Source organism: Myodes glareolus, chromosome 8, assembly GCF_982192425.1.
Source record: "Myodes glareolus chromosome 8, mMyoGla1.1, whole genome shotgun sequence".
NCBI classification, from domain to species: domain Eukaryota; kingdom Metazoa; phylum Chordata; class Mammalia; order Rodentia; family Cricetidae; genus Myodes; species Myodes glareolus.
The window spans coordinates 6029628-6055270 of NC_142033.1; the positions used below are offsets into that span (position 1 = coordinate 6029628).

General features: G+C 46.9%; 1 protein-coding gene across 6 annotated transcripts in view; it reads right to left on the reverse strand.

Moving 5' to 3' along the window:
• Positions 1 to 25643, reverse strand: part of Aff1 (ALF transcription elongation factor 1) — a 160191-nt gene that overhangs the window by 12256 nt on the left and 122292 nt on the right. For all 6 annotated transcript variants that reach the window (XM_087908822.1, XM_087908823.1, XM_087908824.1 and 3 more), the window contains 5 exons: positions 19800 to 19854; positions 19667 to 19704; positions 17751 to 17904; positions 11006 to 11980; positions 740 to 846 (listed from right to left, as the gene is read on the reverse strand). In XM_087908822.1, coding sequence (XP_087764948.1) covers positions 740 to 846; positions 11006 to 11980; positions 17751 to 17904; positions 19667 to 19704; positions 19800 to 19854 — 1329 coding nt within the window. The remainder of the gene's footprint in view (positions 1 to 739; positions 847 to 11005; positions 11981 to 17750; positions 17905 to 19666; positions 19705 to 19799; positions 19855 to 25643) is intronic.

Genomic DNA, 25643 nt, shown 5'->3' on the forward strand with positions numbered 1-25643 from the left:
GACCACCCCGTCTCTCACCTATCTGCACTTTACGCTGACAAACAGGCAGGCTGGGCTGCTGATGACACCTCTGTCATGCTCCTGTGTCTGGTAGCATGTTCCCCCTGCCCACCCCTACCCCCCAAAATTCCCTTGCATTTGCCAAGTCTCATGAGGCAATTTCTTGAATAAGCCCAAGAGAGAAAGTAGTTACTGCTTATGGTCACACCGCTTTGACACTACACCGACACCTGCCACCTCTCACACCCACGCATGAAGGCCGCGTAGCTCTTGTCTTTAAGGCAGGCACTGAATCTGAGCTACCCCAAGCCCAAGCAACACCCAGTAGGAACCCAGGGCTTTGAGCAAATTTTCCCCGTTTTCCATCCTGCTAAAGAAAATGGCAATAGTACTATGCCTACACAGTAGTAGGGATTAAATCAGTCTAGGACCTCATTGCCCACTATAAGTGCTCCTCCACTGGCAAAGGAGAAATCCAGCAAGAGACAGCTGGGAGGCACTGAGCTCATCCCCAACACCACTATAAAGAGGAATCCTCGAAAATGCTCCTTAGTGGAAATGTTTTCGCTACATCTAGGTTTGCTGATAGGAGTGCCAGTTCTCACGAGGTGTCTGTGGACGAGACCTACGCGAATGAACACACCATTGGCTCACAAGTCACCAGTGCCAGCGCAGGTTCTGTCCTGTCAACCCCAAGGCCGATGAGCTACCCCGGGTTGATCCCACCTGCCTTACTCACTTCGTCTTGGAAGACTCGGTGTGGGAAGACGAAGACAAAGCACAGTGTGATGGGACATCCTTCTGCAATCTGATTTTCTTGTTGTCACGGTCTTTTTCTGGGTCGCCCTGTTATTGTAAGGGAATAAGTACAGTCACCTGTTAGAAGCCACCATACAAAGGGGGAAGAAGTACAGAAATGGCCAAAGTGACCTAAAGTGAATATGGGGACATCTGTGCAGACGGTACCTCTCACCCACACTTAGAGAGGCAGTGGAGAAAGCAATTTAACAAAGTAATGGGCTTGGGTGTGATGCAGTCAGCATGCACATAATATACTTTGATCAGTACCTTCTCCTGGCTGCCCTTGATGCTTATGGGTTCCTCTTCTACTCTATGTCCATACGTATCCATATAGATGATACAGATATACTCCATCATGTGTGTATATATTTATCTCCTGCTTTGTTATTCGTGTGTGTCCCCTCTCCTGCTTTATCTTATACACAATATACAGAGAGAGAGAGGTCTGTCTCTGTAGTTCCGGCTTTCTTGGAACTCACTGTGTAGACCAGGCTGGCCTCTAACTTGGAGAAACACACCTGCCTCTGCCTCCCAAATGCTGAGATTAAAGGTGTGTGCCACAATACCCAGCATGTCTTATAGTTTTAACTCTATGTTCTTCATAAAACAAAACACGTGGGATTTGCCTGAGTCTGGCTAATTTCAATGATTTCTAGTCCCATCCATTTCCTAAAATGATTGCATTCTTCTTTGTGGCTATGAAATGAGAAACTCCGGGTTGTTCTAACTTGATGTAGTTTCTACTGAGACATATTTGGCATGAATAAAGGTCATTCTTCATACTCAGGCCAGGAAAGGTGTCAAGACAGGTAGCAAGCGGACATAGACTTCAACACACATGTTTCCAAATAGTCAAAAACATTATTATTACATGCAAGCACTTGGCACCTAAACGACAAGACAGAAATCAATAAGCCAGTGTATTCATACAGAATAATGTGAGGTTGACCTCATGACGTCTTCTTGCTTATTTAAAAAGAACCATCTACTTACAAAACTAATTTATTTTATGCTTAATCTTCAGAGTACAATACTTAAAATTTTTTCTACTAAAAAAAAAAGATTACTATTGAAAAAGAAATGGGCTAGATGAACCCTGAATACCCTACAGAAACAACCACATATATATCTGTATCATCTATATCCATATCTGTATCGCCTATATATCTATATCTATTTATCATCTACATCTATATATACACACATAACATTTCTATCTCTATCCAATCTCACAAGTAAAAATGGGTCCTTGAGGTTCTAATTTTCTGCCTTCCATTGTGTCTTCAACCTCCCCTCCTCATCCTCAGAAGAAATGGATTTTTATTTTTCAAAAGAACTTGATTAAAGAACTGGAGATGTAACTCAGTCTTGCTGAATCAGTGAGCTCTCTCCAAAATAGAAAAAGAAAAAATCAGGCCTGATTGAGGAAGACAGCAGCATTGACTCTTCATCCAGACACAGACAACTGTGATATAATGTGACTTCAATGGGAGTAAGGAAAGGAAGGGATCTATTTATTTAAAGATTTGGGCAACTCACAAGTGCTCATTTATACAACTAAAATGCAAAATACATTTAGTCATTAGAAAAAAAAATAAGTGTTCACGGCAAAAGCCATTCCCATGTGTCACTGACATCACACGCACCACCCTTACAAAGGATGGCATGGTGGCCTCCCGGGTTGGACCTCAGAGCAGATAGTAGTGCTCTTGTGAGCAAGAATTTCTCCTCTCTGGGGCGAAGCAGACACTATGAGTTCTCTAAGCTGGGAAGCCCAGATCCTTTGGGCCATAAAGGAAGAAAATGCATGATGTAACTGGCAGGGGGACCCCAGTTCTCACTCATCACACTAACAGGCAGGGGGACCCCAGTTCTCACCACTCATCACAGGAACTGGCAGGGGGACCCCAGTTCTCACCACTGTAGCATCCTCAATCCCCTAATCTCTCCAATAAATAAGAACAGATTAATGATGTATGAAGTTCTTCTATATATGTGTTGCTTTTATTGGTTAATGAATAAAGAAGCTACTTTGGCCTGTGAAAGGGCAGAGTAGAGCTAGGTGGGGAAAACTAAACTGAATGCTGGGAGGAAGAAGGCAGAGTCAGTGAGAAGTCATATAGTCACTGCAGGAGACAGATGCCTCCACCAGAGCCTGCTGAAACTTGGCCAGTAGGTCACGACCTCATTGTGATGCACAGATTAATGGAGATGGATTAGTTTAGGATATAAGAGCTAGCTAGAAATACACTTAAGCTACTGGCCAAACAGTATTGCAAACAATATAGTTTCTGAATGATTATTTCAGGTCTTGGCAGCTGGGGATGAGCAAGTGGCCTCCGCCAACAGATTAATATGCATAGGGCCATGGAATTCCCAGACACTAAGTGGCCTGGTCTTGCTTAAGAAAGAGTAACAGAGAAGAAAAATTCCTCCCTCCTCCTGGCCTCTTGCAGACACGTGTGCCCCACGGTGTGTTTCCACCCAGTCCTACAGCAGAATGCCTCTCTGTTCCTCTGTTGATGGTTTGCTTTGAATGGCCCTGCCCAGTGAGGCACACAGAGATTCTCGTTCTTAGCGGTGTGGTGTGCACAGAAGTCAGAGCGCTCAGACAGAAAGCACAGGTACGACAGGAGATTGTAAGCCAAGGGCAGACACTTCCTTCTGCCTAGAGGAGGCAGTCATGATTACAGGCTGTGCGTTCCTAGACTTGAACCTGGCTAGCTCAGAATGAATGGAACAGTTTCAATACTGAGTCAATATTTGATAGACTAGATAAAATTATGAAAGTCGTCACCAGCTTCCTTCTCATGGTTTACATTTTAATGTGGCACATAAAAAAACTGTCGCCAATGTGGTTCACTCCACATCCCACCCGGTTTGCTAAGGTGATCTGCTTGCTGGGCTCCACACTGATCTCTCCCTCACTTTCAGTTCTTTAAATTTGGCATTTCGTGGATTCTGCGTTCGAATCTGTCCTCCTCTTTCTGCATCTCCCCCCTCAAAGGGGACCTTGCTGTTCCCCTTCCTCCCCTGGCACCCCTCCACTTTCATGGGATATGTTCTCTTACTCCCCACCTGCCCCCAAGAGCTGCTCTTCTCTCTCCTTCCTAGTTTTACTGGCTTTAACCTCTCATCAACACAGAGAAGGAATGATGTGCGCAAAATAGAGAGAGGATAAAAGACAAATCAGTTGTTGAGTCGGGCAGTGGAGGCGCACGCCTTTGATCCCAGCACTCGGGAAGCAGAGGCAGGCGGATCTCTGAGTTCCAGGCCAGCCTGGTCTACAGAGCGAGTTCCAGGACTACACAGAGAAACCTTGTCTCGAGAAACAAAGACAAATCAGAGCTCACAAATTGGTTGTGGCTGCAGAGTTGGCTCCATGTGTAAGAGCTTACCGTACATGCATGAGGACATCTGTTCAAATCCCTAGAGCCCACATAAACAGCTGGTATGATTGTTGCACATGCCCCATGAAACCCCAGTGTTCTAGGGAAGGGGAGGAGGAGGGAGGCGGCAGGAGGATTTCTGGGGCCGGGTGGCTGCCAGAGCTGATTCCAGTGAGAGACCTCGTCTCGGGACTATGGTAGAAAGTAATACAACAGGATATTCAACTTCCTCTTCTAGCCTCTGTACAGATATACACATCTCTATATAAATGTGTGTACACATCTATATATAAATGTGTGTACATCATATACACACACACTCACACACACCATTCCCACCTACATATACACACATACGAAGCATATATATACACAAAATTTTAACCATTGTTATGGAAGACTGCAAACTGCATCATGATAGACCTAATAACAAAATTCGGTGTATGAGGTAAGAAAGGCCTAAAGCCATGACTACAATGCTCTATTTCCTTACCACTGTGAGCATAAGCCAGCAGCAGACTCTACAGTGAGACTTAGAAGTGAGGGGTGCTGGTGCGAAGAAGACAACTTCGGCGTCATTGTGACAGGGCTGGCTCTCTGCTCGGAAGAGGGAGCACCCAACACATCTTTTGGTTGAGAAGCAGACATTTATGAATGAGAAACTAGAACAGAATTTCTGCCACGGGTGCTGTAAACCCTTAAGGAACCTACTTGTTCCTAAACAGCCTGCTGCCTTTAGATGCCGGCCCACTTTGGGCGTGGTCCCATGCACAATAAATGCAGAGGAAAAGCCTGCAAGGCCCTCTTGGCTGCTGGATTAAGTTCCAGTTCCCAGCATGCACTGCAGACCACTGCGGATTGCTACTCTCTTTGTAAGTTTATCCCCAAATAAATAAACATTTGTTACACTCCGTTCCAGATCATTGTAGAACTGTTTTGTATGTCAAAACCACCTGAAGGGGGCTGGAGAGATGGCTCAGTGGTTAAGAGCATTGCCTGCTCTTCCAAAGGTCCTGAGTTCAATTCCCAGCAATCACATGGTGGCTCACAACCATCTGTAATGAGGTCTGGTGCCCTCTTCTGGCCTACAGGCACACAGACAGACAGAATATTGCATATATAATAAATAAATATTTTAAAAAACACCCACCTGTAGGCCCAGACACCACTTGTAGGCTGCACAGGCACCCTAACAGGCACACAACAAAGTGAGAAGTCTGCATCTAGAGAAAACTAAGACTTTGCTCATGGATCCAGATGAGATTAACTTACACGTGAGATGCTAAAACACACATCTAAACGAAAGGCATCTCCAAGCAGTTTATGTCACTAAAAGATGGTCAAACACACACTGTCCAAACAACAAAGGCCAGAAGTGAAATGAGAGTCGATTTCTGTTTGTTATCTTTATGTTGCTTGGGATATGCTTGGAATCACAATAAACCACACACATACCTACCTCCTATACACATAGCAAATAAATTTCAGAGCAGGGTGCTCTTCACCAACTGTCTGTAGCTGTAGCCTGTGCACACAGGAAGTAAAACATCAGCTTCAAGGTGGGCATCTGCAAAGGCTAGCATTTATACCTCACCTGAATCATTAGCTTTCTATGGTACTTCAGACCGCAGAAGCACGGTACCCAATGTCTAATAGAAAGGGCACTAATGAACTAAAGAAGCAGAAAGCTCCAGAGAATGCTCCCTGTGCACTTGGAAGAGGCCTCCTGCCTGGAAAGGCCCAGCTTCCTTCTCCAGACTGGCAGTGGTGTCTGTCAGCTGGGATGTAAACTAAGAATGGCAGCCAAGCGATGCAGCAGCGGTCCTGGGAACAGGAACCAGAGGCTAGTCAGAAAGAGGGTCACCAAAGTGACGACACAGAGTAGTAGGTGTTGGGAGTTCCATGAGCAAGACCTAGCATAGGGTATTTAGCTTTTTCTGGGTGACACTATTCTTTAAGAAGAAAGAAGGACATCTCTCTGCCAGTCACACCACTTTTAAGGAATGTGATCAAAGGTCTAGAACTCTCTTCTAGGAGGACAAGCTTTCAATGGTGCCTATGCCCTCCATAGGGGCCAACAGCTACCTACCAAACCCAATGCGCTGCTGGCTTCTCTCAGCCTGTGGGTGAATGCCAAGTGCTGTTCCACCTACAGAGTGGGACTGAAGGGCAAGAAGACCATCAGAGGAAGAGCTGGGCTGCAAGAAGGGCCTGCCTCCAGGGTGGGCACTTGCCTTGCACCAGTTTGCCATGACAGTGCAGTCATTTAGGGCCACAGGTTCTGACACATGGAAAGATACTAGGAGATTGGCAATCACGGTGAAGCAAGGGGTCTGAGGGACCTAAGACCTGGAGAAGGGGTGTGCACAGGAACTGGGGTGGCAGCATCGGACAATGGAGGTATGAAGCCAGAAGAACATTGCCCTAGTGAGTGCAAATATCAGAGTCAGAATATTGAACTGGAATCCTGTGCCTCTTTTGAGGATCTTTCCAGGAGTACACAGAAGAATGAGCGAGGGGGAGGACAGACCAGGAAACTGGGAGGAGTGAGCACACATCTACCAAACAGCCATGAGATTCTGAGCCCATCTGGATCTTGAGAAGTACCACAGGAGAGGAAAATTGACTGCTGTGGGAAAATCCTTCTGCATGCTGTGAATGAGTATTACTCTCACTGGTTAATAATAAAACTGATTTGGCCTACAGCAAGGCAGAATAAGGCTAGGTAGAAAAACCAAACTGAGGAAGAAGGGAGGACTCAAGAGAGAGATGCGAGCCAGCTGCCAGAGAAGCAAGATGCTAGAACAGGTAAAGCCGTGAGCCATGTGGCAAAATAGAGATGAATAGAAGTGGGTTATGCTGTAAGAGCTAGTTAGTAATAAGCCCAAGCTATGGGCTGTACATTTTGCAACTAATACTAAGCTTTTGTGTGATTATTTGGGACCCAGCAGTCAGGACAAAAGAAAAGCTATGCCTCCATCTACAGTAGACAGGGCTTTACTTCTCCCTGCCTAGGCAGACACACGGGTAATGATGTGATGACTTCAGGCAGCCTTTACTGCCACATGGCTGCCACCCTCTCCAGCCAACAACATGGCGGCAAGAAAGGAAACCTAGAAGACATTAATAAATTCTAAGGAATCAGATTTCACCCTTGATTTGTAAGGAGAAAACCTGGGGTTACTAACCTGGGGAGGTTGAGGAAAGAAAGGACAGGTGGACTTTGGGTGGAAGTGAAACCATCCCAAGCACAAGAAACACACCTTTTCCTGTAATACACCATGACTTCCCTTCCTCTGTGGACATAAATAAAGGAGGATATACATACACTGATCCCCTCACCAGAGGTGATAGTGCCTTGCTCAATAAAACAATTGTGATAGAGGAAGGTGAACTCCTTCATTTCATTATTTGTTGAAATGACCAGTAAGAAAGTCTGCCTGCTTATCCAAGCATACAACTGCAATCCCTGGGTATTAAATCCAGGAAGCAGAAGGATCCTGGCTTCCGGGCCAGCCTGGGCTATATGGTGAGAACAACACAATGGCGGACGATATCAAAAGAGTGCCCACGTATTTGCAGGGCAATCTGTATGTGAATGGATGGAATAAACCATCATCTGCAGAAGAGGCATGCACATGGTAGGACTCCATGTGGAGCTTGGTGTCTGCTAGGGTGCTTTTAGAATGCTTCCAACTTCAGGTTTCTTTCAAATCAGAGAGACATACTCCTAGCTTAAGAAAAGAAAGTGGCTATTAGTACTTTAATGTCTAAGCTGCAGCCAATAGTTTGGTGAGGACTCTCGTTCAAGTGTACTCACCCAGTTTCTCTGCCGTGCCTCATGAGCTGTCCCTAACCCAGTTCCCCCGGGTGCCACGTCTGATGGCTGCATCGCAGCTGTTAGCACCACCAGCCCTTTCCTACTGCCTGACTTTTAGACTGCGTGGCTATGGATTCACCACCAGCCCTTTCCTACTGCCTGACTTTTAGACTGCGTGGCTATGGATTGAATCCAGGGCCTTAATAATGTTAGGGAAGTCATCAAACCCTGAGCCCCAGTCCTGCCCTGGTACGTGTTCTCGGATAGTCTCATGAGTACTTATGACTAAAAACACATGTGAATCCTCTGGGAATTTTTGCTAAATTTTCTAACAGGAGAGGAAGAAGTTCTGTTACACAAACTGCATGACTGTGGAGTGTGAAGGATCTGGAACGCTCTTTGGTGTCCCTGACTACTTCTCTAGCACACTTTCTAACAGTCACACTGAAAATGAAGTATTCACAATCTAAATTTGGGAAGAAGTAGTCCCAAGTCAAAAAGAAGTCAGTATTGACCTCTGACCTAAAGTCAGGGTCCCAGGTTTGCATACCAGGTGACCCACCGGAGCCAAGGAGGCCTGAACGCAGTCACGGTGCTGACTGCTGACGCACAGAATGAATGACATACGCAATTCCTCCCCCATGGTGTCCAGGAAGTAACACACCGAAGGACAAACGACTCTGGGGGGTAAACACACAGCAGCTGGCTTTTTATTCACACCAGTCTGAAAGCTTCTCAGGCAAGCTGCTAATTAATGGCACTTCAGGCAAGGATCCCTGGCTGCTTACCCATGTTAGCCACACTCATAGCACACCTCAACAGTTTCTCTACCCAGGCACCAGTTTTCCTGAGCAGGGCCCACGTAAGGCTGCGCTCCACTGCTTCCAACCCTGGGAGCATCACAACTGCCTAGGAATTCCAAAACACCAGAGCTCGGGAGGGCCCCCTACTGTCACTTGGGGGGGTCACTATAATGTAGTCAGGCTTGGGACGTCGTTGTTACAGCCAGGATTGAAACCAGTGGGTCCCACCTGGACCTTTCTCAGACAGTCAGCCATATCTCTCGGTGCCTACCAGAGCTTTGTGTATAACGTGAGGACGTGACATCTCCAAAGGAGCTGAAGGGAAGGTGTCTACTGCAGGTAGGGAGGGAACAGCTAGAGGCACCTGCAAGAGTCCAGAGCAGGGAAAGAAAGCAGGAGACTGAACATGGCCAGCAGACTGAACCAGACTGTGGAGGGCAGAGAGTGAGAGGAAGGGAAGCCAGAGAGGAAAAAGGAGAGAGGGTCAAGAGGAGGGGACCAAGGGCCTAAGAGTGTATGGCCCAGATGGCAGGCTTCTATAGGAATCAGAAGCTGGGGTTGGGAGGTCCATGAACTGGAGACAGTTGGAGTAGTAGACAGGACAGAGCTGCGAGGAGCCAGGATGCCGTGACGCTGAGAGCGCCTGGTAGCCAGCATACTAACAGGCTCAACAGTTAGTGTTCTGAGTTTCTTTTGGATCGGACACTTAGAAAAACTCAATTAAGTGAACCTAATTGACCTCAGTTAAGATGAAGAAATCATAACTTCTCCATGTGCTGAACAAAATGCTTCCCTGGGCCTGACCTAAAAAAGCTTCACTTGAGCCACGCCTGGAGACTCGCCTTCCAAAGGGCGGGTATCATTCTCAGAGATGAGGAGAGGAGCTACCCTAGACCCCACTGGAGGCTGGGTCTCTAACGGCAGCACAGGGAGAATACTCCCCTCCGCTCGGGGGGAGGGGGGTTGGGGGGAAAGCAGAAGAAAGGCAGACGGTGACTGACTGCTGGAGAGCAGGGAAGCGAAGAGGGGGAGGTGATGGGAGGCTTGCTGGCAGGAGTAGGTACACTAGTGCATCCTTGACACCCGCTCTGAGATGCAGGGTCACTTTTTCCTAAACAGGCCCACCACAAGTTCCTTGAGAACATTTTGTCCCAGACAGACAGACAGACAGACATGCACGCATGCAAACAGAAACAGACACAGACACACCCTACATTACATCTCATTCTGAAAGCTTTAAAAATCTTTCTGACTAGGTGGTGCAGGTCTTTAATTGGTAGGCAGGAAGAGGCTGGTGATTTCTGTGAGACTGAGGTCAGACTGCTCTACACGGTATGTTCCTGGACAGGCAGGGGCTACACAGACTGTCTCTCACCAGCACTCCCCAAGAAATTTCTGGCATGCAAATCCACCCTCTTCTGGCTCAAACAGCATCTCAGGCAAGCACCTGAATCACCCCAAAGATGCGGTGGTCACACACCCTTTCCAGTTTGCTAGAGCCCTGCTGTGTCTGCAGGTGCTCCACGGCCCTTCCTGTGCTCCTGTCCACAGGTGAGCGAGATGCGCTTCATATGCTAGAGAGGGCTAAATCTTACCCCTCATCAGCGAGACATTTGGCCCCTTTTGTGCTTTTGTGCAAGATCTAGGCAGACAGTCAGAGAGCCCCTGGGGGAACACTCCCCAGGTCTTCCCTCATCACAAAGAAGCAAAAGAAGAAAGCAGGGGCTCAACAATTAGAATAAAGCAGGCGCTGTCCAAACAGGCAGCATGCCTAACAGAAAGTCTCAAATAAGGCGAGTTTCCCGTGAAAACTCATATTAAACACAGGTGTCCAGTCAGTGGTCTGCAGCTCACCCTACCAGCTCCCTCTACTCAAGATTTCCTACCTGTATGTGTCAATAAACAGTTCCACTAACAAAGCATGCGTCATGAGTTAGAGCAATTTTTTCAAAAATTTAGAATGCTAATTCTCATTCCAGTTCACGGAAGACCTTAATTTCCCAGGACAAAACATCATATGCCGGAGGATAAACAGTGATCTCTGCTTACACAAAAACGTGCTCGCGGAGTGCTGCAGGACAAAGTGTGGAGAAAGCAAGCTCAGGGTCGCTGACACAAACGAGGCCCGGCAGAATGGGAGGCGGGTGCAGGCCAGCAGAACCCTGGCCGGCCAGGCGCATCCCCGTGCTCACCTTTCTCTTCTTGGTCACTCTGCTGGAGCCATCGCAGCTTCTCTTCTCAGAGTCCTGCTTCCTTGCTGCTGGCAGCTGCTTGTCTTCCGCTTTCCTGGGGTGACCGCCCTTCCCCGGGGGCTGGGGGATCCGAGTGAGAAGGTCTAGGGTTATCTTCACCACCAAGCTCGTTGGTGGTTGAGTGTCCCTGAGCGGTGAGAGCAATTTGGTGTCTCTCAGGGGAACCAGGAGTCTGTCTTTTTGGCCGTCCTCTTGGACAATCACTGCCTGTCGGCAGCCGCTAGTCCTGATGCCACTGACACCACCACCGCCGCCCCTGCCACTGTGGGGTGGACCCTGGCTCTGAGTCAGGGAGACAAGAGCAAAGTGCTCGGGCTTCCTGTCCCCAGCATTGTCCTTTGGAGGCTGAGGGCCTGAGGGGGCTTTGGAGGGGGCCGGGGAACCCTTGTGCTTCCTCCTCTCATTAGGGGTGGGCACAGCTGCCTGTGGCTTAGGCACGGGTGCTTCAGGCTTAGGCTCCCTACAGCCCACAGCGCGTGGCCTGCCTTTCGTCTTCACCTTGGGTTTGTCTTTGGAAGTCTGGTCTTTTGAGCCATAGGGAAGGGGCCCTGGTTCACTTTCGGCAGGCCCGCTGCCCTGGGGCTCTGTCTGGCCTGAGCCCTTGGCAGGTTTTCTGGGTTGTTTGGTTCCGATAGTTTGCCGAGGTGGAGGCTCCTGCTGGGCAGGGGATTTCTGGCAGCTCCTCTTCCCAGGTTGAGGTCCCTCCGTGGGACCTCGGAGGGTTTTGCTGGAACTCTTAGGGGGCGGGTCTTTGGACTCAGGGTGCGGCTGGTCAGTGTTGCGGTCTCCATCCTTGCTTTCCTGGCGCCAACGTGGAGACTGGGTGCTCGCCCGACTCTCGAGGGGCGCCGGGGGCTGGCTGACTCTGGTCAGCCAGTTGTCCAGCTGCCACTTGTTTGTGGTCGGAGGCTCGGGCTAGAAACCGGGATAGAGAAAAGCGTCAATAAACCAGTCCTCTGCGTTGGCAGCACCATCATACATGACTGTCCCCAAGAGATTGTTCATTCTGAGCCTAGGAATTGACCCCTTCAAATCATAAATCACAGTCTTTAATGGTTTAGAACAAGCTTAAACAATTTTGCAATTTGAGAACTTTGCTCACTCAGTAGGTATTAATTAATAAGCAATTGGCAACTTCCAAGATGTCTTTGTAGCTGACGTCACAATTTGAACAGAATGGATGAACACACGTTGACTTGCAATGCAGGGATAAGGAATAAAAACCCCTTTTCAACTGATAAGGGTCCTCGCCTAACACTTGATTTCTCCTAGTTCCTTAAAAACAGTAATTTACATGTGATGGGATCACCACTAATATAACAGACCTGATTTCCGAGCTACAGAGAGTTATGGTGAAGGCACGTTAGCAGGGACATAGCGTCTTTCACTACAGGCAGCCAGGTCTGAAGCTGCACTTGCTGCCAAGCACAAAGACAAGATCCGCAGCAGACAGACAGACAGACAGAAGCGCCCATTATTACCCAAACAACTGATAAGGCAGATGGACAGAAGTTCCTAAAACATCCTGTCATTCAAACTGTGAATGCATGCCATGCCAGGAGATATTTCGTCATTTTTTGCATATATATATGCATATGTATGTATGTACATATGTGTGTGTATATTATGGTTGCTTACTTTCATATATTTATCATTTTGTAATTTTTATTCTCATTTAAAATGTTTTTATTCTGATACATTTATAGCATGTATATTAATTATATTAATGGCGGTGGGTAATACTGAATACAGATGGCCAGAAGAGGGTATAAGAGTCCCTCACAGTGGGAGCTGTGAACAGACTGCTATCAACTGCTGAAAACCAAGTCAGGTCCTCGACAAGAGCATCTCTATCACTATTTGAGCATCCTTACACGAATTACAGAATATATGGGAAATGCCAGTGTTGACAGAGTGATGATTATGTTTTTAGAAGACACCATACATCACTCGCTTGCTCCAAGAACAGTTAAACCATACACCAACCACCAGTGCGCTAACTGAAAATCTGACACATGAGAGTTAACTGATTATATCACGGATAAGAGCCATCCAGCCGGTTAAACCAAATATAATTTTCTTAATTTTGTTTAACTGGCTGGGGAACAAACCGAAGGCCTTGTGCCTGGTAGGCCAGCGCTCTGTCACTGACCTTGACCCTCAGCCTTGGGGAACAAACCGAAGGCCTTATGCCTGGTAGGCCAGCGCTCTATCACTGACCTTGACCCTCAGACTCAGGGTGGAAGTTTTCCAAAGGGAAGATGGGTGACAATTTTCGAAAGTAAATATACCAGATAATCCAACTCTCCAAAAACATCAGGCTTAATACAAATCATCCTGTGTGGATGCCATTTCGGTCAGGCTGGGCCAGAGGAAGGATGATGTAGCTTCTTGTGCTCACAATGGGATCCCACCACAAACAAGAGAAGCCAGCAGAGAAGCCAGGAGGGTTTGTGTAGGCAGCAAGGGGCCGGGCTCTTTTGTTTACACTATACTGCTCCTATGGCAGCAGACCTCTTGTCCCACCTCCAGCTACACCAGCTCACCCGGGTGTTCATTTAGATTTCAGCAAGGGGGGGGGGAATGACTTCTCTAATGTGCAGGGCATGTTATGACATGGAAGGACAGTGTGTGTTCTAATGCAGCGAGGGGGGGAAATGACTTCTCTAACGTGCAGGGCATGTCATGACATGGAAGGACAGTGTGTGCTCTAATGCAGCGAGGGGGTTAAGCGTATGGAGGGAAGACAGCAGCAGAGTGACTCCTTGCCACATGATTTCCTACTTAGACTCAAGGCTTTGGGTAGCACAGTGCTCAGTGAGCTGATAAAGCTGTACAGCAGAGCATTCTGGAACCAAACCCTTCCCACCATTCCATGGGAAAGGCTGGGATAGGTCAACACCTGCGGTTACAGCTGCAGCCCTATCAATTACTGATGGGCTGCTCGGAATGTATTCACATGTGGACACAAAGGAAGAGTCGTTCCTGCAACCCACCCCTAAGACAGAGTCCCTGAAGGAATGTCCTGGTTACAGAAATAGCATACATTGACTTCCACTGTGGTCTTGAAGGTCCAGAAGGAAGTCCTGTGGCCCACTTTTACACAGTAACCCAGAGTGGTATGCCCAACCAGGAGAAAATGCAGCTCTTCCTCCGTACACTAATGGATTTGCAAACGTGGCTGCTTAAGGGACTAGGAATTATTTGGGTCGAGATGTTTGAGTAAGAGATTTGGCTAAAGCAGACTATAACTTTCAAACAGAAGTATGAGATAGGATTAAAGTTTGGTTTTTCATTTTTCTCTTCCTTATGTATCCTCTCAAAGGTGGTCAACCTAAATGATGAGAATGCTTCACTGATATAAGCTACCAAGCTACGTGGCTAACACAGACAAAAATTATAGGTTAATGCAAGATATAAGAGTTAATAAGAAGCCTGAGCTAATAGGCCAACTAGTATATAATTAATGTAGACCTATGTGTGTTTCTTTGGGACTGAACAGCTGCTGGACCGGGTAGGACAGAAACCTCTGACAACAAATGGCGCCAACGTGGACAGCTAAATCCACTTAAAACCTGAAAGAGCTTGGGAAGTAATTCTAAGACACACACACACAGAAAGAAAGAAAAGAAAAGAAAAAAAGAAAATTTAGCGAGTTTAAGAGAGGTCTTCCTGACTCAGCGTTGGCAGCAAAACCCACATGGCTCCTTTAAGAAGGTTTCCTGGTTCGTGTTAGTTGCGTAGACAGCTCTGGCTCTTTCAGGAGACAGAACATTTAAATGGCGTTTCTAAGCAATGTGTTACAATCTGCTTACTGGCGCGACATAGACCCGCTGTATACTTGGAACTGGGGCGATGAACATGCCTCCACCATGTGGGACTGGGCAGAGCCTTAGTCCTAGCGACACTCACTTAGCATTAAAAAAATAAAGACAGATTCAGATAAAAAGACCGGTAAATGGGTCACAGTGCTGAATAAATGTATATAGGCATGGGAGAGAGAAGAAAAAGAGTATAGACAGTTATATAAAAAGTTTTAAAAAAATAAAACAAAGTCTTTAAAGAGACAGAGTACAGTCATAGACTAAAGGAGTAAAGATAATAAATATTAAATAGTAATAGAGTAAAAACAAATAAGCCATGTAAAGATAGAATATACACAGAAAGTCTGGATTATGTATATTAGTGTGTTTTCTTTGAATTTTTTTGACTGTGAAGGAGCTAAGCACAGAGAGACATTTCATTGCATGGGCTGCTAAGTTAAAACAGCATACATATTTGAAATGTATCTTGACTTCAAAATTTGGGTTTAAGGATATGTTGCTTTGGAAAGAGGTTTTGCTTTTGTTTCCACAGAGGATGAGAACCTGTGGATTGCTTCCAGACTAAAGGTAAGAGAAGGCACGGTGTGTGGTCTGAGTGCATCTAAACACCCTCTTGGTCTTCCTAACCTCTGGAAGTAATGAATGTGTGTGTGTTTTAGGATGAATTATAGTTCAAAACATAAAGTTTTGAGGCATACATAACATATTATATGTACTTAAGTTGCACTAACCTGATAACCTGAGTTTGATGCCGGTGTCAAGAGACATGAGCTTCACAGAGTAGTCCTCTGTTCACCCTCAAGGTGCCTCACACACGTGTGCCCACACAAACACAGACTAAATAAAGAAGTGGGCATGGTGCTGTAGGCCTTTAACCCTAGCACTTAAGAGGCAGAGGCAGGCAGATCCCTTCCAACCTAGACCATGGATGAGTTCCTGGCCACCTAGAGCTACTTAGTGAGACCTTGTCTTCAAAGTGAATTAGTAATTAAAAATACAAATGGGTGAGAAAGTGTATACAGTTGACTATATAATCCATGTTACCCTCAACTAAAAGGGGACAAAAAGCAGTTAAGTAGCTAAGGGAAAATGAAAGTAATTCAAGACAAGATATTCCCAAGAAGAAGCCCCAGCACAGAGCCCAGACCCCACATGCAGAGACGCAGCCTCTTCGCTGAAGCGAGTTTAAGAGGCAGTGAGGCAGGAACGTTATTCTGCACCTAGGAAGTTCCAATCTACTTTACTGGACTTTTGAGAGCTAGGGTATACTATGTAGCCCAGGCTGCCCCCCAGCCTCGGGATCCTCAGTATGGAGTTTATAGGTGCATCCTACCACAGCAAGCTTTACTCCAGAGCCAAGATTAAATCATTTTCTAGAGTTCTTCTTTTTACTGTTGGTGGCACTAGGGACTGAACTAAGGGCCCCAATGCTACAACACCAGCAAGGAATTTTTTTGTTTTGGTTTTTGGAGACAGGGTTTCTGTATAGCCCTGGCTGTCCTGTTGACCATGAACTCACAGAGATCCTTCTGCCTCTGCCTCCCAAGTGCCATCACCACCCAGCCAAACTTCATTGCTTTATTGAACATTTTTTATTAATAATGTAATAAGCACGCACATTTTTCTTACTGAAGATGAAACACAGGGCTAAGAATTCAGCTCAGTGGCAGAATGCATGCTAAGTATGCTCTACATTCATGTTCTGGTACCCAAAACAACAAAACACCTCACACGAAGCTCTTGTAGTGGCCAGCACAGAACTTATCAATAGAACATGTTTGTCACCCTCCCTCCCAAAATCTGAGTGAATCACTTCATATAGCCAGTGCCACAGGAACAGGGAGACCCACAAGCTGTTTTAAACTCTAAAAGGCACTTCAAACGCTTTAACGCTAGCCCACGCTCATGCGCTGTAAAAACCTCAAAAAACTAAAACAAGGACAGCCCTTGGCATTGTTCTGTGCCAGGCAGAGTCCCGCCTACCAGCACAGGACTCATTTCCTCAATCTCAGATGCCCTCATCCAGCCCCTGAGCTTACAGTTCACTCTCCAGCCGAGTTCAGCTGCTGTTGTAGCTGACCTACCATCTCACGGAGACACACACAGAAAACTCTCATCAAAAAGCCTCATGTCCCGGCTTTCTAATCTTAAATACAGAAGCAGTGTTCTCCATCAGGGTTGGTCTCATCTCATAAAGCAGAAATAAGGAAGCCTTCCCTTTTCACGAGCTCAGTTTTCATTCTGCTGCCTGGGTTCTGAGGCCATGTGGCAATCTTGTTAGCAATTACAGATAGGTTCTGGTAGGTGACCAACCAGCACATGGTGTGAATTCTAGAGGGAAACGAAGTTCTCCTGACTTCCAGTCTTACTGTTCGTCCATCGTTATAGTACTTCCAAGGTGGGTGCCAACACACGCGGTTGTCCCTATGCTACCTGGGACAGGAAGAAGCAAGAACCAGATTCCTGGCAAATCACTCTGCCATCAATTTTACTGCATGGCATTTAGTGATTCAAACACAGAACTGATGACTTGCTCTAGCCCACATCTCTTTCCTTTAAGTCGCCGATTCCTGAATTCTCAAAGACCCTTCCACTGACAGTAATGCAGTAACCTACTTACAACAAGTTTCCTTTCTAAAAGGAAAGAGGATGGAGCGCAACCGCGCTTAGGAAGCAGCACTAAGCTGCTGCAGAGGAAGCTGTTGTGCCTGTGTGTCCACCGCCAAGCACTGGCCAAGCAGCACACTGGGCACGTGGCTCCGGACAGTGGGAACGGTCACCCACAGTCAGACTTCAATGTCAGGGTCCACCCCAAAACCAGCACACCGTCATCCTGGATTGCCTTTGAGGGGCTGTGCTACCTCGGGAGCCGGGGTCTCGAGGGGCTCGTTCTCCTCGGTGTCGCTGGAGCTGCTCTCCGTCTCTGAGTCCGAGGAGCTGTCAGACGCGCTGCTCTCCGACTCTGCACTACTGGAATGTGCTGACACCACTGGCTCGGGAAGCGGCTGTGGGGCGCTGCAAAGCAACCAGAGGTGCAATCAGAGGCTACCCCCTGGCCTCTGCCCATCCATCTGCTCCTAGAAAGGAAAAGCGCCCATGCTGGCCTATCATCCAGTGGTTGCAGGTCCATAGTCAGTGTTAGGATTGGTGGCCACCAGATAACTGCGTAAGAGGAGCGGCATCCAAGCAGCCTATCACCTGCTGGATGATATAAACAATACCTATGCATACGTCAGGGGCCGGGGCTGATAAACCAGGGCCTGGACAGCCGAAGACGTTTTCTAAATAAAGTTTTATTAGAGCACACCATCAACTGCTGTCTTTGAGGCCACCTGTGCTGGCTTTGCTGTGACAGCAGAGTTAAGCCATTAACTTAATGACAGAGAGAGTTACATGTCCCACAGAGGCGAAAACATGTACTATGTGGCTCCCACTATATACAGCTCAAAAGGTGTGTAAGCCGCCCTGTATTCTCTACACAGGACCTAACTACACAGCAATCAGACAGCGCTGAACACAGAGAGTTCCTTGGCAGGGTGAGCTCAGAGGCGGCCCACAGTCACTTCCTGGTGGAGTTAGACAATGGGCCATTCTTTATGCCTAGCTGGGCAAGAACAACTCCAAGTCTTACAAGTCGGCCATTAACTGTAGGTCAATGAGAAAACATACAGATCAGGGCTAGGCATACAGTTTAACCATATGCAATCCTAGCTGCCCTAAATGGTAGTAGCTAAAGCAGACATCTTTAACGTTTCCAAACTCTCTGACGATATTCTCAAAACAAACCCTTATTAAATAATAAATAGTGTAATAAAAATCCACTCGTCACAGGGCTCTATCAGCGCTGAGTCAGCGGGAGGGGGAGCGGGGTGCACCTGTGACAGCGGAAGGCACCCCTGGACGGGAGCTCTTGCTCCAGCCTTTCCCTGCATCTGGGTTCACAGCTGCCTTTTCCTTGGCTTTTACGATAGATCAGTGTGTCATATTTTATGAGTCAACACGAGCTACTCGAAATGTTAACAAGATTGGATATAAATAAACGGGCTGCGTTACCAACCGTGAGCTGTATGGTGAATGCTTCCTTTACTCTTACACCATTGCTACTGACACTTGGGTCACCTCTCTCTAGGTGGTTGGGCGCCTTACAAAAGTCTATGAGGGACAGGTCGTTTTCACCTTACATCATCATATTTAGTACGGGGGGGGGGGGCGGAATACGATAAAACTAATTCAAAAAATAGTTTCCAATTCCCAAAATGTCCTGGAAGTCACATTTTAAAGTAGCCAAAAGGAAGAAAAGAGAAACCCCAGGAACAACAATTCTCTTTGTCAATCAATTTCCAATTTTGAGACATTCTCTCACGGATGAGGCCAGCTGGGCTGGCAGCTCCAGAGGCTCTGTTTCCACACCCCAGCTCCCGGATCGTGCAGCCACACCTGACTCTCAGGCAGGGGCTGAGTCAAGAGCTTGGAAGGCAAACACTTTACCAACTTTTGACGCCTTAGCTCGGAGAATTTCAACACCCATCAAGGCTGTGGGGGGTTGCGGGGCCTCTTCCATGTTCCTGGGGTTAATGACCTCCCACCAGTTCCCAGCAGCTGACTCGGGTTTTTAAAACCCAATCAGACTGGCACTTTTCCCCCATTGTGCTGCAGTACCATCCCTTTCACAAGGCTACAAAGGAACAGAGTCAGCCTTTACTCTCATTTGGTTTAGGTGTGTGTGGCAGGGGAGCAATCGTTCTGGGGTCAGCAGGGAGGGACGTGCACACAGTACCTTGGAGGTGCAGGTGGGGACCGAGGTTCCTCTGCAGCCTGGACATTAAGAACAGAAACACTGGTTAGGACAAGCAGCCAGGGTGCATTCGGTGGACTCAGAAGTGTTCTTGGTCTCTGAGTTCAACACTCACTTGTTCCGTGTCACTGTCTTCACTGTCGCTGAGCTGCAGGTCATCCTCCAGCATGCTGGGAGAAATGGACAGACAGGAAAGTTGAGAGAACCGCTAATGATTTAGGGAGCATTTAAATAGTACATGTGCTTAAAGACACTGAAGGAATAAAGACAGGGCAGGAATAAACTGGAGGCTTTGCTTGCTCAGCTCAATTTCCTAGAAACTTAGGCTTTACCATTTAACACTGGAAGCAGATCAGCCAAACCCTACAGAACTTCTGGCAGCCATGTCTAATCTGCCCTGAGACTGTGCCCTCAATTCCTTCGGTGAGAGAGTCCACACACACAGAAAACACAGAGAAGATACATGAAGACACACACACACACACACACAATCCCCCGGCCGCTAAGAAAGTTAATAATAATAAATGATTATCATCACATGCTGATGCTGAACGGATGCAGAGTATTTATTTATTTTTATTCATTTGGTTTTTGGGATAGGGTTTCTCTGCAGCTTTGGAGTCTATCCTGGCTCTAGCCCTTGTAGACCAGGCTGGCTTCGAACTCGCAGAGATCCACCTGCCTCTGCCTCCCGAGTGCTGGTATTAAAGGCGTGCGCTAACACCACCCCATTGGATGTAGAGTATTTAAACAGTGTTAAGCACACAAAACTCCAAGACGACTGAATGATTCTTTTCATTTTTTGTCCAGAGGGCATTATTAACACTGAGCACTATTTTTCACAGGTCAAAAAAAGAAAAATATTCTCTTTTGTCTACTTGGATACAAACCCATAATCTTACGGTTACTGATTCTGTCAGGGAAAATAAAGTCAGTCCATTCCCTGACATGTCTATTGCTACACACTGCAGGCACTCAGGCTTATGGAAAACGTTTTCTCGGGGTGAGCGCCTGCCCTTCCGTGGACCCCAAATATCGAAGGCCACAATCACTCACTCTTCTCCACAGCTCTCTCCAATTTTATGGGCGAAACTATTTTTTTAAAAGTCAGGAGAAAAATGGGGGGGGGGATCTGGAAATGTTAATGTCCCAGAAAACAAATTAAAAATCCTTCGGTAGCTCTCAAAACGCCTCTTCAGTAACCTGAGCTTAAGTTCATCCTGCAGCACCATGAAGGAAGAAGGCATGCTCCTTTAGGAAGCCCTGGTAAAACGCACTACATTTTCTAATGGGAGAAATGACACAACTGGGCTCTTCATGAATGACCGCATGCGTGTGATATGCTAATTCCACCAAGGAACTGTTTCAGCAGGGAATGCGCTAAAGCTGTCAGTGTAGGATTTCTACAAGGAGAACTGAGGCCAGGTGCGCTGTGCAGGCTCACGCATCTAACCCGAGCACTTGGGAGGCAGAGGCAGACCGATCCCCGAGTTCAATCAAGGCCAACCTGGTCTACAGTTTCAGAACGGTGGAATACCTGTCAAAAAAAAGGGGAGGAGGAGGAGGAGGAAAGAGAGAAAAAAAAAGTTTAAGTACTTATAAGTTGAAGGTCTCACTCAATGTTTATCAAGTAGAAACTAAATTCTTATTTTACCATGGCTAGAAAACACGGCCTTCGGTCATGGGACATGGCAGCTGGCCATCAGAATGGTATGCCAAATAAAGTTACGTAACGGGTTTGCCACTAAGCTGGCTTGGCTAGGGGACACAGCATAAGGTATTATATTTGCAGGGAAAAATTCACAAGATATAACACAACGGGGAGGGGGAAGCCTGGCCAACTTGGCCATGTGTAGTCAGGATTAACCACGAACAACAGACCTACAGGAAGAAACCGTGCCCCTTAGCTACTGGGTTTCTTTTGTACGAAACTAGAAACTAATCTTTCTTAATTTTCTGTACCACAAATGATCCTGTAACCCTACCTCACTCCCATCCACAGCAGAGAATTAAAATGTTCATTTATGTTTCCCCCTTGCTACGGAATAACAGCTAACTTCTGTGGATATAGTCTCCTTAAGTCAGTAAAGGCACACGTAGGGAGTTCGAGCTCATCTGGAAACACCAGGCACCACGGGAGTTCTCCTTCCAGAGGTTATGGAGGACGAAACACATCTGCTGGTATAAAAGCTATTCAAGTCTCAGAAAGTGGGCCAGGTCTCGGGGAAGGAAGACTGACTGCAAAAACACGGATCTGGGGATGTGCTTCTAAACAAAAACATAAGAAATGATTTTAATCCCTTATGTAAGATATTAGTGCAATATAGACACTCAGTGTTTCCTATGATCTAAATCTGTGAGTGTAATTTATTTAATAAAAAATTTAAAAAGCTGGCCAGAGCTGGGGTGGTGACACACACCTTTAATCCCAGTGCTCAGGAGGCAGAAGCAGGATCTGAGTTCAAGGCCAACCTGGTCTACCAGATAAAATGTCATGGGTCAGTGAAATGGTTCAGAGGGTAGAGGTAGCTGCTTGCCAAGTAGGTTGACTGGAGTTGAACCCCACCCCCATCCCACGTGGTAGAAAGGGGGACCGATGTCTGGCCTCCACACTATCACCACTCTGTGCACAGTGGGTAAGTAGGCGGGCAGACAGAAAAATGAAGAAGCAGGGAAGGAGGAGGAAGAGGAAGAGGAGGAGGAGGAGAGAAGAAGAAGAAGAAGAAGAAGAAGAAGAAGAAGAAGAAGAAGAAGAAGAAGAAGAAGAAGAAGAAGAAGAAGAAGAAGAAGAAGAAGAAGAAGAAGAAGAAGAAGGTGGTACATGCCGTTAGGTAGGAAGGTCAGGGCAGGAGGCAGAACTTGAAGTTCAACTTCAGAGAAGAGCAAGTACAGATTCCAGGCCAATCTGGACTACATGAGACTTCTCAAAAAAAACAAAAACAAAGACCTAATGTAGCTCATATGAGAATCAGCAGACAGAAGTACACCGTCAGAGTCTGCTGATCCAGCCGTGAGTAACCACAACCCTTCCGGAAAACAGCTTAGGACAGATGTGGGTGACTCAGCACATGTCAGGATGCTGCCAGGAGGCAGGCAGTGGGGAGTCGTTTCAAACTTTTAATAAGAAAAGTGTTATTTATTTTTATTTTTTTACTTAAAGATCATAATAAAACCTTGCTTAATAGGGGAAATTCATGAGTGCCGTTATGACTTTCCAGAAGGAGAATCTCTACAGTTGCAGAAAATGGAGCTTGGGCACAAGAGAGGAGTCAGCTACTCTGTCTCCTGATTGTTCCATCAGCAATTGGTCCCTGAACACGGAGGGTGAGACGAAGCACACCTGGGTAAGAGTCTCTAAATGAGAACTGAAATCTCCCTGACTAGTCCTGCTCCTGTCCATAAAACCTAGGTCGAGAGAGCAGCAGCCCCCAGGGATGGGCCCCCCCTCTCCTTGTCCATCGTGAACCCCAGGGATGGGCACCTCTCCTCAACCATCATGAACTCCAGGAATGGTTTCCCCTCTCCTTGTCTATCGTGAACCCCAAAGATGGGTCCTCCTCCTCGACCATCATGAACCCCAGGAATGGTCCCGCTCCTCAACCATTGTGAACCTCAGGAATGAGCCCCCTCTCCTTGTCCATCATGAACCTCAGGATGGGCTCCCTCTCATCAGTTGTGAACCTCAGAGATGGGTCCCTCTCCTTGACCATCATGAATTCTTCTGAGGCAAAGTCGAAGACATTTCCACCTTCATGTTCCTGAACCTAGAACACAGTGCACACCAGAGTGCTGACCCAAGGGCTACTGCTGTAGCTTGGTGAGAGAACTCTTACTTAGCGCTCCTGAGGCTCTCCATGGGCTCAGTTCCCGGAAAAGACAGAGAAGAGGCAAGAGTCTGGGAAGATGGGGAGAGGGGAAAAGGCGGGAATAAAGAGGTGGCCGTATCCCAGAGTTATGCCCACAGCCCGTGTGGTGGCTGTAAGGCAGAAATGGTCACTTTACAATCCGGATCTGGAATGAGAGGGTCCATCCCATGGCCTGAGATTCCCTTCACTCTGGCCAATCTATTTGACATGATAATCAGAGGACCTGAGAGCTAGGAGAAATGAAAAAAGACCTCAATTTAGCATAAATCAGTACTGGGGCGACTGTGCTGGTCCCCCAGAAAACAGAATAACTAACCCTTAAGTACTGATCTAACATCTAATGCTGTTTCCGAGCTCCCAGGCCAAGCATTCAGCACCGAATGAATGTCCTACACCCACATCGTTCAAATGCTCCAGAAAAACATCTCTGGACCACAACATAGTGTAGGCACATTGACAGGACAGGTGAGGTGAACTGGGATGTCAAAGGGTCAGACACCCCTGGAGCCTCTATGCCGATGCCTTCTGCATTCCAGTCCGGGCATGCTCTTGCAGGCATGCTTCCATGAGTCAGCCCAACGTTACTCTGTGAAGACTCAGAGACAAGATCTTGTCCATTTCCTAGAACTGGGCTTCTCCAATGCTTACTCTGCAAATATCCCATACCAAAGAACCCCAAACTATTTAAATAAACTCATTTCTGGCTTAACTTTTAGTACCATTTTACTTGAGAAAAGCCAAGTTTTACTTAGCAAGCCAAGTCAAGCGAAGAGCAGTGATCTGTAACTGGTAAGCCCTGACGGTGGTAGTGGCAATGTTAAAATGGTAAGGACAGAAGTGACAGCCAATGAACACATGAGGATGTGTATCATTACTCGGCTCCCAAATGGCCTGGGGACAGTGGAGGCGGAACTCCAAGACACCCGAAATTCCACAAGTTGATAATTTACCCTGACTTCTGTTCCTTTGTTTGCTTTTCAGACAGGTTCTCACCATGTAGCCCTGGCTGGCACAGAACTCACTGGCATTTGCTGCCTGACATTGGTTCTTTTTACAGGGTCTCACAATATAGAACAAACTATCATCAACCCTCCAATGCTCCTCACCTCTGCTTCCGGGTACTCGGATTACAGAACCACCAACTCTGACTTCTGGTTCCTTTTTGAAATAGACCAGAAATATGGGCAACAATTGCCTTATGGAAGGGGTGGAAAATTATAGATTCTCAAGAAGAGGATAGCACATATCATCAACAACAACAACCGCAAATGGGATTTTAAGCCATTATAACAAATGCTGGAAGAAGGAAGAGAAATAGGGGGGATGGAGGAGGAGAAGGGAGGAGAAATAGAGAGGGAGGAGGGAGGAGAAAAGGGGGAGGAGAAATGGAGGGGAGGAGGGAGAAGGGAGGAGAAATGGAGGGGAGGAGAAACAAAGGCGAGGATCCTTACTGCCCTTCAGTGTAAAGCTCTGGTTTCCTCCTGAAACACATGAATACTCCCTTCTATATGTAAGTTAACAAAGTCATTGTGAACACCATAACCCCAGATTCGCACTCCCTTCTATACGTAAGTTAACAAAGTCATTGAGAACACCATAACCCCAGATTCGCAATCACTTGACCCAAAATGTCCCTTTTCTACGAAGCCAGGTGCAGAGTGCTCAGCAGTAATGGCAGTTGCAAAAGTCTACCTGCAAATTTACAAATGAGAGCACAGGTGCATGCGAGCACAGGTGTGTGCTCCCGTGGTCCTGAAGCAGAGGGGAGACACCTCAACAACAACAACATGATAATTGTTCACCAACAACACGTTCAGTTAGAGTTGCCAGTGAGAATCTAGGTAAAACATCTCCAACAGTATGTGCTAACTTTTTATGAAATGGGAAGAGAAAAATTATTGTCTTACGTCTATATGATTTAAGTTAACTGAGACCAGCAAACCGTGTCGTCAGACCTCATTATAAAGGATATTTGGGGACTGGGTGTAAGTGTCCAGACGTTTGAACAAGGCTCACAGTTCAATCCCCTGAACTACAGAAAAACAACACACAAGAAACAAGGAAAGGCAGGAAGACTGGAAGACCTAGAACCC